The 14,291-nt window shown below is 42.4% G+C and overlaps 1 protein-coding gene across 4 annotated transcripts; it reads right to left on the bottom strand.

Moving 5' to 3' along the window:
* Positions 1-47: 47 nt before the first annotated feature.
* Positions 48-13,529, bottom strand: phc3 (polyhomeotic homolog 3 (Drosophila)). Of its 4 annotated transcripts, none has more exons than XM_058648348.1 (14): positions 13,333-13,529; positions 12,219-12,430; positions 10,152-10,319; positions 9,991-10,068; positions 9,417-9,575; positions 9,212-9,301; positions 8,920-9,121; positions 6,275-7,030; positions 4,828-5,105; positions 3,480-3,642; positions 3,247-3,367; positions 1,939-2,068; positions 1,546-1,825; positions 48-777 (listed from the first exon to the last, which is right to left on the bottom strand). In XM_058648348.1, the coding sequence occupies exons 2-14, from the start codon at positions 12,393-12,395 to the stop codon at positions 623-625; spliced, it is 2,757 nt and encodes a 918-aa protein (XP_058504331.1). In that variant the 5' UTR covers positions 12,396-12,430; positions 13,333-13,529; the 3' UTR covers positions 48-622. The 4 variants fall into 4 exon arrangements, with proteins under 4 accessions (XP_058504331.1, XP_058504306.1, XP_058504315.1 ...); XM_058648323.1 differs by having other exon boundaries at positions 4,828-5,108; XM_058648332.1 differs by having other exon boundaries at positions 4,828-5,108; positions 13,329-13,529.
* Positions 13,530-14,291: the final 762 nt, after the last annotated feature.

Genomic DNA, 14,291 nt, shown 5'->3' on the forward strand with positions numbered 1-14,291 from the left:
ACAAATAACTCCAAGTGCCATCTTGAAATTAGTTTTTACAACTGGGTTTATTTATTTTAATTTAATTGTGGTAATAATACAACAACAATAATAATAATAATAATAATAACAATAATGATAAATAAAATTGTTATCAGTAGTTTTGATAATTGTTATACAACAGTTTGCTGATAATCAATGGACAGTCGTGTAAACCCTGACACAGCCTCCTTTGTGTAATAATAATAATGCAAATTTAAAGTTGTTTTCTCTCTGTTTACAAATGATACAAATAACATTTCCAACCATTTTGAAACAAATGGAGAGCTGCGACAATCACAGTAATGGGAATAATCAGAGGTAATAGAGAGGAAGAGCAGCTCGTCTTTGTGTTAATCAGCTGTGAGATAGACGCGTCTGCTGCGACAGACGAAACAGCTGGGAACAGATGGCGGCGTCACGAGTGAAGTCCTTGGCAGTGATCTCGGGGAAAACTGCGGCCCGTGCGGCTCCTTGAGTCAGACGAAGAGTGGTGCTTCAGGTTCGAGGAGACGCGTCCGTCCCCCGCTTCGGTTTCGTCTTCGTCCTGGTCCAGAGCGACATGAACTCGCTGTCGGTGTGTGAGTAGGAATGTTTTCAAAGCTTATGTGTCTTTCAGGGAGTTGATGTGGGCACAGAGTTTCAGAGCAGGTCCCAGTTTTAAGTTCATGGTGCTGACCAGGTGATCCTCTGTGAGCAGCAGCAGAGCCTGGCCGTCGATTTCCTGCGAACGAAACTCCTTGGCTACACTTGAACCGCCTGGAAACAAAGACAACACAGGACAGCTGGGTGGTAGTGGTTTTCAGGGTCAATGTGGACCCTCATGAGAATGAGTCAGTTTAAACCAAGCTTTTAACCATTCCCTCTTTACACACAGGAGCACAATCTGCACCCCGGGGAGAAATAAGGGTTTGGGTGCAGTCCTCCCCGGTGACCCCTCTAGTCCATGGGCTGCCTAAAACCATCAAATCGAGTCCATCAAATGTGGGATTGCTTCCACGATGATGGTTGCTAATGCTATTATCAGCATTATATATCAGTATCGGCTGATATTTGGCGTTAATGTTTTTTTTTTTTTTTTACGTCTTCATCTGCTGTAACATGAGTATAAAAAAAATGATGTTAATGTTACATGAGAAGAGACTTAATGATGGTGGATCTGGGGTCCAAAAGTCAAACAAAGGCATTACTCCCCTTCTTAAACCGTCCATGTGTGAGTGATTTTTGAATGAACATTTACTCTGAGTGTGTTTGATAACACAACTATAAACAACTATCAACTACTGTCCCTGTAAATAACAGAATTTGTGTTTCGTTTCTAAGACTTCCATAATGTTGCATTACTGCCTCCTTCTGGATTCTTCCTCCTCCTCCTCCTCTTATCTTGTGAGAGATAAGACTGTTTTCACTATCAACCCAGAGAAAACACACCCAAACATGCAGGAAGGCCTGTGTTGTCGCGTAAGGCAACAGCTCTAACCACTACAGCGCCATGTGGCAGATTATAAATCACTTCCTGTCCAGTACCTGGTAAGGAGTTGACGTAAGAAAACACTTGCTCCACATTCCACTGGGACGGACAGCTGGCGTCGTCGTCTCTGTCAGAAACAACACTGATCGTCTCCGGGATCCTCTGCTCGCTCTCGCTCTCTCGCTTCCTCTCAGCCTGCTTCTGTAGCCTCGTCTTCATGGGAACAAGAGGCTCATCTCCTTCCTCTTCCTCCTCATCCTCCTCCTGTGCTTCTTGCAGCTCCTCCTCCTCCTCCTCCTCTTCTTCCCTCGGAGAACACTGCTGCCGAGTCTGAGCCTGTGGAGCATGAAGGCAAGTTATCGCCTGTAGTATTTAATATGAGCGTTTACTGTTGTATCTTTAAAAGAAGATGTTATATTCCTGCTCTTCTTCAGGTCACGAGGACTGACCTGTCTGAGGAAATGCTCTCTGGAGGCTCTGTTGATTCTGCTCGGGGGTCGTCCTCTCCTGCCCATCGGCCTGTGATCCCAGCGGCATGTTTTCAGCATGGTGATGCGCTTGGTGCAGCTCACACTGAACCTGAGCCCACAGAGAGAGTCACACACGCACACACACGCACACACTGTGCTCCTGAACCTGAGGCAACACAGTCGCACTGAAACTGAGGTGAGTCACAGTGCTGGGGACGATTGTCAGCAGCAGATTTAACGATGGTGAACAAGTGGAGGGTGTTTGTGGCAGAATGACGACTTACAGTAATGAGTTCATTTGTGTTTATCATTGTTTTTAGCCCTAGGACACAGAGGAAGATGAAACGGCAAATCAAGGCTTACATTTAAATCATTTCTCACGGGATTTGTTGATAACAAAATCTTTTAATATTAAATGAACATTTTGCCTTTCATTTTAACACACTCAGTCCAAGAATTGGTCCAAGAGTTGGAAATAATTGTGTGCACATATATATGTATATATAATAATGTATAATTCACTGTTTTCAACGCCGGACTAACAGTATTATAGAGAAACACACTTGATATTTTATGTTCAATATATAATCTTTGACGACAATACAGCCTGTTTATATTTTATATATTGGTCTGTTTTTTTATTGTTATTATTTGTAATGTTTCATATGTTTCTCTCTATAATTTTATATCCTCTTGTGTTTATATTGCGTGCTCACATTTTTATTGTCTGCTGCTGTGACACTGGATGTTCCTCCAGAGTGGGATTAACGAAAGGATTCTCTTTATTTTATACCTTATTTTGCTTTGGTGCCATACTTTGTAGTTTCTTGTCTAGTTTTGTTTCCTGTTGTACTTTGTATTCTTTCTCCCCATCTGGTTGTACTCCATCTGGTCACTTGTTTGTTTAACCCGTGTTGCGTTAGTCCTCCTCTAGTCTATGTTTCCCCTTTATTCTCTGCCAGTTTAACCTTGTCTATCCTTCTTATTTCAGCCGCTATTATGAAAAGATCACCATGGGCACACAGGTTGGATAACAAATGAATGTTGGGTGGGTTCCTCACTTTGAGGATGCTGGTTCACCGTCCTGACTTACATGAACTGCACAGAGCACCAATAATGTGATCAAGCAACATCTGTGCTTTTGCTGCTGAGACACGACTGAGTTCTGCTTCGTTCCTTTTTAGGGTAAATCCTACCATACCATACAACATATATGCATATTCACATCTTAAGTCTTGTGTGTGTGTGTGTGTGTGTGTGTGTGTGTGTTTTCTTTCATTTATTTACCTTCTTACACACGTCATGGAGCAGAAGCGCTTGGAACGCAGGAACGTCTGAGCGTAACCTCTGCTCCCACAGTATTCACACTGCAGCAGCACTGCTGCCACGCTCTCCCTGAGCTCTGCAACTGCACACGACCAGCTGTTCGTTAGTGTCTCACACACACACACACACACACACACACACACACACACACACACACACACACACACACACACACACACACACAGAGTCCTCACCATCTGCTGCAGGACCATCGTTCTCCATCTCTAAGTCTGTTGAATCTGACTGGTCAGCATCCAGAAGACTGTCCTCTGCTGCTGCTGCGTTCCCGTTGGTGTGGATCTCCTGTGACTCTGGAAGTGAAGCCTGCTGATCTCCTGAGAGCGAGAATGAACCCACCTGCATCGAGATGTGCAAAAACATGAGCAATGTCAAGATACAGACAGTAGGTTTTTACTGTTTTAATGGATAGTTGATATTTTGTGTATGGTTTGGAGACAGTGACACTAGAGGAGGAGGAGCTAGATGTTGCAGAGCTGAAGATGCTGAGATTTTCTTTGGGAGTGACCAGGATGGACAGGATTAGAAAGGAGCATATTCCAGGGACAGATCAGGTCGAACAGTTTGGAGATAAAGTAAGAGAATCAAGGCTGAGATGGTTAGTGATTATATTAGACAAAGGATGTTGAGGATGGAGCTGCCGGGCAGGAGCAAAAGAGAAAAGACCACAGAGAGAAGGTTCATGGATGTTGTGAAGGAGGACATGAGGACAGCTGGTGTGACAAGATGGAGGCAGATGCAAGATTTTTGTAATATTGCGGCCTGGAATACATGGATACAAGGACAGAGCTGAGACAGAGGTTACTCCTAGAAGGAACTTGTTCAAAGGGAAAAGACTTAATATCTTCTATAGCTGCTGATATTCAGAATTATATAAGAGCAAAATCAACAATGAAGTAACTGGACTAACTCGTAAAACATTGTTCCTTCATGTTAAGAAGTTTCACTATCATCCAAAAACACGACTTGCACCTTTATTAAGACCTACTATTAAACCTGCTGCTGTAAATACTCAAATTGAGTAACATTTGTCAAAACTAATTAATCAAACTCTATATTTGTGATACATTTAAAGATTAAAAAGTAATAACCTTGCATTTCAACATTAACAAACAACTTTCAACAGCCACATTAAAACTAAATAGTGTTGGGAATTTTTTCCATTTTCCCTTCAGAATTTATTAATCGGTGTGGATTAAGATTCCGTCAAGTTTTCCTAGATTTACTGTGTGATCTTTTCCATCCTGTGCTGAGGTTGTTCTGCATAATAGTTCACTGATGCTGTAACCACGGGCAGAATTGGTGCAGTGTATCTGAGCCACACCTGCAGGGCAACTTCTCTTTGATTCTGTACTGATGTTTTCACATCTTATCAAAGATTCTGTGGAATTCTTTGATCCTGGCATCACACTGATCACACTGATTACACTGCTGAAATGATCTATCATTTTCTCAAGATTTCAGGGTGAGCTACAACGTCCACCACGGCTGACCGGAGCGAGCCGAGGCCCCTCGGTGACTCACCGGGAACGGCTCCACGCCCTCCCTGATGACGAAGCCCTCTATGAGGTGGGTGAGGACGTGGCTGGTGAGGATCCTGTCGGGGCTTCCCGGCAGGCTGGTGGGGGCAGAGGAAGGCTGACTGGGGCTTCTTACTGCAGTGGGAAGGATGGGAGGGGGAAGTGGAGACGAGGGAGGTGGAGGGTTGTTGCTGCTGGTCATGGTGGTGAGCGGAGACGGCTCCTCCGCCTGTGGTGCCCTAGTCACTGAATCACGAGTCAGGGCGGAAGGTGAACGCATCCCTGCTGGAGAATAACATAAAAAAAAGCAAGAATGTTTCACAGACTGGTAAAACTGAATTATTGCATTGTATATATAATCAAATGAATGATGGCTGAGTTCCGTTTATCTTCCTCAGTTTCAGGGCGCATGCCTGTGATGTCCAGATTTACATATACATCAAAATGGCTGCTGTGCAAAGGGCCTTCATTTCTATTCTATTAAACACATAGAACACAGAGCATTTAGGCTGCTTTTTTGTTTTCCATTACTATGTTAAAATGTACAGTATATACAGAGAGGGTATGAGGATGTGCAATATAGAATGTCTTATATCCTTTTTTTCAGCACAACCTAGAAAATCTGATAAATATATATATATATACATACATGTTGACCAACTATATAAACACACCTGAGCAAAAAGTACTCAAAATGTTTAAAACCGGATTGCATCTGTGAAATTTGGAAAATAACAGTTCAAAGTTGACTCGGCGCTCGTTTTTATGAACAAAAATTAAAGAAATACATATATCATATATAATATATATATGATATAAAATGAAACATAACTTTGACTCAACAAACCAATTTTTAAAGCCTGAATATGTGACCTATACATACACATCCAGGATGTCCATATAAGGAATTGTGTATTATTCCCATGGCAATTTACCAAGGGTGCACCTCGGTTAAACTTCAGTTATAGGCTCAGAAAACCACTTATTTAAAGAATTTACAAAAAATGACGAAAATGGCTGACAACCTAATGGAAAATACTACTGTATTGCTTTTTTATTAAATATATTGGGGCCCTTTTTTATATCTTAATTATAACAGTGACTGTTTACATGAACAGTCACTCATACAATATTTATATAATATTCTGTATAATATACACTTAGACATGCATTATTCTGATCTTATATACAGTATATATGCCTTAATTATGTGGTTATATACTTATGGGGTTTTCACATGCAGTAAATGGAAATATAAGATGAAATATTGTGTTTATAATTTATGCATATATCAAAATATGAGGTTCAAATTATTGCTGACCGTAAACCTAGTCAATGTTCTGGTTGCAAATCATCTATATCGCATTAGGTGTTTTCTCCTCATTTTTATTTGCTTTTTATGTTTATCATTATTTGTTTTTATATATATATATATATATATATATGATTACCTGCTCCATTTTGCTGAGGAGACACAGTGAGAGGTGTTGGTTTCCTGTCCGTCTGTTGACCTGGAGAACGTTCTTCCTTCATCTCCTCCGAGCTCAGTCTATTCTCTTTACACGTTGGTCCTGACGGAGATTCAGTCACTGACGGGGCGTCGCCACGTCTGACCAAATGCACCTTCAGGTCCACGGCCACCGTCTGAGGAGGAGGCAGGTTCTGGTACGGCATCCGGACCAGCGTCTCCGCCACGGGCAGCTCCTGCTCTGTCAGCATCAGCCGCCCCGACTGCACGGCCAGAGCCTGGACCGAGTGCAGGGACAGTCTCTGGAGGGTGGCCGGGGGGTTCTGGGGCAACCTGGGGAGAACCAGAGGAGGAGGTGGAGGTGGAGGCTGGTTCTGCATGTGTGGGAATGAGGTCCGACGCTGTGGTGCGGCCACTAGAGGAGGAGGCTGTGGCTGAGCTGATGATGCAAACACACTGGTGACAGACGAAGAAGAAGAAGAGGCAGAGGGTGCTTGGGGGTCACTGGTGTTTTGTGACTGGGTGCTGGGTGTGGTCAGTCTCTTCAGTGAAAGAGGAAGAGGGTGGGAGTTTGTTTCCTGTGGAGCTACTCTGAGGGCGATGGGTTGCAGCTGTCTATGGTTGAAGGCACCTGCTGTGGCTTGCTGGAGGATGAGCTGGTGGTGCGCCACCTGCTGGCCTGATGGACAGGTCAGCTGTTGCTTGACCAAAGCATGGGTGCACTGCACTGGAGAATAGGCTGAAGGAAAAGTGATGAAAAGAAAAATAAAACTTCACACATCTGAAAGTGACTTATACTTGTTACAGTCCCACCGTTGTTATTTTTTTAAAACCTTAAAAGGGATAGTAAGGGTTTTGAGGTGAGGTTGTGTGAGGTACTAGAATAGAATAGAATAGAATAGAAATACTTTATTCATCCCCAAGGGGAAATTGTTTTAACAAAGCAGCAATACAAACAATATTATAAACATAAAATGTAAAATGTGCAACAGTAAGAAAAGAAAAAAGTGCAATAATAAAGGAGTGGCATAATGGAGTGCAATGTCATACTGTAGAAAATGTGCATTGTGCAAATGAGCAGTATTTTTTTTTTTTTTTTTTTTTTTTTTTTTTCAGCACTGACTTTGCCATGTGACGCTGCAGGTGCCTGAGACACAGATGCTTGTACTGAAACAGGGCAGCCAGTATAGGGAAACACAGGGGAAACTAATTTTAGTCACTTAAAGGATCTTTACTATCAGTACACAACCGGTTGAGCAGAGCCACTACGTCTGAGCGCGCCCGGCAAAATGGACCAACCCGAGTGAACGTGTCTAACAAGCATACATGGAGAGCCCAGAGGAAACCCATGCAGGCACGGGAAGAACATGCAAACTCCTCACAGAAAGGTCCCAGACTGGCATTTAACCTAGCACATTCTTGCTGTGAGGCAGTGCTAACCCACTACCAGCGCTAACCACTAAGCCACCACAACTACATCTGTTTTATGGAATTCTTCACTGTATTACTACAGTAGGGGTAGTGTTTTTGTACTTTGTACTTCCCAACCTCAGTTTCCCCTGAGTTGAGAAATATCTTCATTATTTTCTTTGTTACATGGCCACCAGTGACACGGTCCTGTAACTGAGGTTGGGAAGCACAACTCTTCAAAAATACTACCCCTATTCTAGTAATACAAAGCTAAATGCAAATCAGTTTAGTATTCCTTTAAGTCCTTTTTTTTTCTCACTGGAAATGAAAGTTTGTGCAATGCTGACTCACCACTCCAAAATCAGCCATTTCTACATAACAGCACACAGGATTTGTTGATCCACTGCTGCCTCTTCACTAAGTTCAAATGCTGCACCCATATTCTCCGTGAACTTAAAATGCCACTATAGACTTTGGTGCGGAAGAGCCAATGATTTACAAACTGTCTAACTCCAAGTGAAGAGTTAAGATATCATAGACTTAAAAGGAAGTTAGCAGTTAGCTTTGTATTACTAGAATAAGGGTAGTATTTTTGAACAATTGTGCTTCCCAACCTCAGTTTTCCCTGAGTCAAGAAATATCTTAATTTTTTTCTTTGTTACGTGGCCACCAGTGACACTTGGTCTGAGGCTTGAAACTGATACGCTAATTCCGCACATTTAGACCCACTCGTAGGGGGGCGGGACCTCATTCCCAGAATGTAAACAGTGTCCGCCATCTTTGCTAACAGTTACGCTAACAGGACGTAACAGGAAAATACTACCCCTGTTCTAGTAATACAAATCTAAATGCAAGTTGGTGAAGTATTCCTTTAAGCAGGGGTACATTTTTATTTGGTGCATTAGTTGTTAAGTGGCTAAAATGTGTGTTTTTGTGTGTCACAGGCTGGGGTCTCAGAATCTCACACAACTGTCACCTTAAGGTAAGAAAAACTGTTGGCTTGATTTGTTTAAATCTATTAATGGAAGAATGAAGTTGAAATGGGAAGCATGCAGCGTCACTTATAACACACATTTCTTCGCTGAAAGATAATGAGATAATTGGTTGGCAGCAAAAAACACCCCTGCATTAGTGTGACTCATCACTTAAGACTGAAAAACATGAGCTCAGTGGAAAACTTTGCTGTTACTGCCTCAGGATTTGAACACATGAACTAACCTGTGGTTACAGTCTGAGGTCCAGGCTGACCTGCTTCACTCGAGGCGTCGGTCAGCTGGTTGGCCTTCAAAGCACAAAGTGATGTTTTGGACAAAGAGGCAGCTGGAGACAGCGCTTGGGACTGAGCGGATGGTTTTAAGATGACACTGTGAGCTGTAGCCAGTGCTGCAGGCAAGTGAGCGCGCAGAGCCAGATTCTGCACCTGAATATAAGAGAGGAAGTTCTACAGCTCTAAAAGTCACACATGGCACTCACACCTTACTTATTCTTCTGTGTCAGGCAAAATCTGTACCTGAGAGGAGGTTGGCAAAGAGGAGCAGGAGGTGAGAGCGGGGGGGTCTGACTGAACTGCAGCCAGTGAAGCTGCAGGAGTCAGAATAAGCTAGGGAAAAAAAACACATTCAGCAAAAACAGAAGTAGGGCAAATGAGTCACACAGTTTCAAAGTACCAGTATGACCTGGAGCTTAAAAAAAAAAAAAAAAAAAAAGACTTATACCATCTGAGTTCGGAGGTACATCTGAGCTTGATTACAGTTGGCTGGTCGGTTTCCCAGGAGCATGGCCTGCTGGGAGACTGTAGTGGCAGCAGCAGTGGAGTTGGATGTGTGGGTGCGGCCGATCAGCTGTGCCGACACTGGAGATGTTGGCAAAGTGATCTGGATCAGGGAGGCGTGAAAACGCAGAATTACTGAGGTTAATATTTGTATACATACTGTAAATATATATATTTAACATGTAGAGACACAAACTCATTTAAAATCTTCTGTACTCTGTTATCTTTTTGCACTTTTTGTGGCTTTTTTTAACTTCTGTGTGGTAACTATGATGCTGGAAACTTGAATTTCCTGAAGGGATGATTACATTTACTATCCATATATCTAAGAGGAGTTAAAACAATAACAGCATAGACAAATAATATTCTAAAACATCTAAAGAAAGGAAGCGCACTTAATTTGTGCTGTATATTGTTTTGCATATCAGAGTTAAAAAAGCGTTAAAACAGAGATTTGATGACGTAACATTGATGGGTAAAGTGGTCGTTTCTACCAATCAGAGCCTTATAATACTTACTGAGTTTGAAGAAACACCAGCGGCTTGAACCAAACTGCCAGTGGATGATGTCGGAGGCTGCCTCTGACAGACTGAACCCTGAAAAGGGGTGAGAAAACTCATTTTAACTCTCTCACTCATTTCATCCACATTAAAATGACCCTTCATGTGCGCAGACTGACCTGCTGGATGGTGGCCAGACTCTGCAGCTGGGGATTATGTTGCTGCTGCTGCTGCTGCTGGTGCAGAGCTGCTGTCTGCAGCATCAGGTGCTGCTGCTGGGCTGCGTACATCTGATGCAGGTACTGAGCTGCCATGCTCTGAGGTCTGTGGATGGCGTGCTGGATCACCTGCGGGATCATGTCACAAAAAACAAGAGCTGCTTTACGAAATGAAATTTCAGGCCTGCCATCTTCTTCTTCTTTTCATTCATTTTTCTACCACTTTGTCCCCCACATGAGGGTCGTGGAAGGCTGGATGCAATTGGACAGGTCGCCAGTCCATCACAGGGCCAACACACAGAGAAGAACAACCATTCACTCTCACACCTGTAGTCAATTCAGAGTCCAATGAACCTAATCTGCATATTTTTGGACTGTGGGAGGAAGCCCTTGAGAGGAAGTACCTGGACACATACAGAGGAGGGGAGAACATGCAAACTTGGGATCTGAACCAGTTACCTTCTTGCTAATCTTAGGATTTGAACTGGCAACCCTGATACAAGCCCAATTCCTTTCCTCTTGGCCATGGGCTGCCCCTGTTATATGTTAGCAGAATGTATTTAATCACCGCCAACATCAACTTATTTCTTCCGTGCACCATAACCTACATTCTTTCATCCAAATCTGTCCTTCACCTAATTACTTCAACTGCCATACGTACAGAGGAAATAATAATGTTTTACAAGAGGACTATATATTTCATGCTGAAGCCAGGACCCAGTGCTGTCTTTTGCTTTTACAATTTCCTTCCTTTCAAATGATACACTGTCTTACCTGGGTGTGCTCACTGCAGAGCCACAACACCACCTGTTACTTGGACACAATATGGTCTGAATTGTATGAACACAGAGCTTAGGTGTGAGCTTCATTGTGTGGAATAATTCCCAGTCACGTTGTCCACCCTCACAGTGTCAAGTGTGTGAGTGTCCTCCCTCTTCTGGCCATTTTCCGCTATATGGCCACTTTCTGTTTGACTCTATTTCTGGTATTATTATTATTTACCTACAGTTCATAGCATGTAATCACCAACATGTCATGGCAACAGGAAGGAAAAAAACCCGACAACTCCGGCACATAAGAAGTGACCAACCTTCATGGAATGGCAGGAATCTGGAATCATGGAATGTTTCCAATAGACCACATTTTGACCACACATACACACACATGGTTGGTGTAGTGGAGTTTGCATGTTCTCCCTGTGTGTACGTGCGTGCGTTTTCTTCCTCCCACGGTCCAAAGAAATACACGAGGAATATGGGGATTGGGTAAACTGGTCACTCTAAATTTACCGTAGGTGTGAGTGTGTCATGACCAAGAAAGCAGGTGTTGTCTTGTGGTTCCGGTTTTATTTTGAAATGTCTCTCTCTTCTCGTTTCAGGCAACTTGTCTCTGTCTCTGCCAGTCTGATTGTCTGCCCCACCCTGATTGCTTCCACCTGTTCCCCATTACCGAGTACCTATTATGGTCTGCGTCTCCTTTGTCTGTGCCAGTTTGTCTTTTCTTGTGAACCAGAGAACCAGCATAAGCCTTTGTCTTCAGGAATGATCAGTATTTGCGCCATGCCAATGTTTCGTCAGGTTTTTGTACTTTTGTTTGCTACTTTGTCAAGCCCTTTTTTTCTAGTTTTTCCCTCGAAAGACTTAGCAGTGGTTTTTTGTTGCACTTTGAAAATAAATAAAAAGTTTGTTGATTTTTCACTGCAATTGGGTCCAAGTCTTTGTCCAAGTGTGACAGAACGGTTGGTTGTCTCTGTATGTCTCTATTGCCCTATGTCAGCTGAGATTGCGACACAGCGACCCCGCAACTTTATCCTGTGGAGGATAAAGGGGTAGAAAATAGATGGATGGATGAATACTGAGGAGCTTGTTTTAAAGTCAGTGTGGGTTCCAAGTTTAATGGTGTAGGGACTGGGCCAAACTCTAAGCAGATTCAGGTCTTAAATATTAACAGAACTAACTTTCTGTAAAAAGGAAACAATATACTCATGGTTCTGTCTCTCATGCATCTGTGGTCCTCTCCGTCCATTACCTGCACAGCCTGCCTCTCGGACGGCAGGACACTGAGGGAGGCTGAGGGCGCCTGGGTGCACGTGGTGCTACTGGAGCTGACTGTTGCCATGGTGACGGCAGCTGATGTGGCAGGAGCGATGGAGGCCACAGTTCTGTTCTTCCCTGCCTGCTTCTCCCCTGTGCTCTGCCTCTCCATCTCCCAGGTCACACACAGACTCAGTGACGGTGAAACTGTGCAGATAAAAGAGAGACATTAATTCACCAGGACAGAGTCTTGAGTTACATTAAAGGTACAGTATTTTAAACATTTTGCGGATAAATATTATGCAGCCTTCAGTTAGCATCAAAACTCAGTTAGTTAGTCCGGTGTTACACACTGCACCTTTAATGTCACATAGAGATGCTGGTCTGCTGTTAAAGAAAACATCCATGTGAAACTGGACTCTTAAAAGATCGTCCTTCTATATCTGGGATGTTTGACAAGGAAAATACACTTTCATGCTATAAAAATAACAGGCTTAATCTGCACTAAATTTAAGAGCATAGCTGCCCCTGGTCCATAATGCAGCCTAAATGTACCTTTATCTAAATTTGTTTTAAAATAGTGTCAAAGTGCAAACACTGCATATAATCTACATTACATACTGTGGTTTGGGGAATATCTTCCTTTTGTTGTTGTTTGACCTAATTAATTTCAACTCTAGCCATAAAAATATATACTGTAGTATAGTCTTTGTTAGAAACAAAGGACAAGAGGACAGCATAATGGATTTTTGGAAAAGAAAAAAGTGAATCATTCCCATAATTGATTAATGATGCTTTGTGCCACTCACACACATCTGTGACAACGATGGGAAGGAATTATTTTCATAATAATGCTAATGAAATCACCTGCCGTTTGACACGAGAATAAAGGGAGGTGATGAATATTGATTGGGTGTTTTTTTTTTTTTGCTGCAGAGCCGCTAATTGCAACCAGATAGCGAATTATAATGAAGCATAAAAACCACCACGAAACCCAGTCTCGTCTCAGACTGTCTATAATTCAGGAGGATGAATCAAACACAATCAGGCTGTCGCTCTCAGACAGACGCATGCACAGCATTCACCTCTTGTCGGCGGTGTATACCTGCCTGCTATTGTACGACACGGGCCATCAGGAACTGACCAAACCCCGGCACATTGTCCCAGTCATGAAGCTGCTGATGCTGCGTCAATACTGTCTGAAATTGAGATGGAAATTTTTTTAACTGTAACAACAGGCAATAAAAAAAAACAGGCACCGGCACAGCACCGCTCACAGTGCGGGAGGACCTTCCACATGCGGGAGTCTGATGATGCTGCTGCTGATGCTGCTGCTGCTGCGCTCACCGCATCCACACAGACAACAGCACTGACAGTGCTTTCCATTCGGGGTTTTTTCAGTAAATTAAGTTGCTTGTATACACATATATACATATATGTGTGTGTATCATCTATCTATCTATATATATATATATATAGATGGATAGATAGATAGATAGATATCTCACAGAGAAATTCATATATAAAGTTAAAGTTTAATTTTATTAATCCCCTTAGGGAAAGTATTCTTCTGCATTTTGACCCATCCTAGAATTAGGAGCAGTGGGCCGTCCCCGAGTAGGCTGCCCTATACATATATATATGTATATATATATATGGGGAAACAATTTATTATGATAGACCGCTAAGCAGGGCCGGCTCAAGACTTCACAGGGCCCTTTATTAAAGCCAGTGGCGTGCACAGACATTTGAAAAAAGGACAGGGGCGAAAAATGTAAAGGACACCTATATACCCAGATTTTAGAACCTCAGCATATTTGAATAAGGGAAATTTCATGCATAATATTGTACGCTGATCTTGTATTCAGTAATGATCTATTGTTGTTTTGTTGTTGTTGTTTTATATAATGTATAATGTTTGTATTACAATGTACAACATATAGTTAGATCATTGCATGAAGGATTGAAGTGTTTTATTGATGTAGACCATGTAGCTAATTATTTAAATATATTTTAATGCAAATGTTGAAAAGCTGTCACATGTATTTATGTCATATGTGTAAACTAT

This window comes from Solea solea, chromosome 1 (genome assembly GCF_958295425.1).
Source record: "Solea solea chromosome 1, fSolSol10.1, whole genome shotgun sequence".
NCBI classification, from domain to species: Eukaryota; Metazoa; Chordata; class Actinopteri; order Pleuronectiformes; family Soleidae; genus Solea; species Solea solea.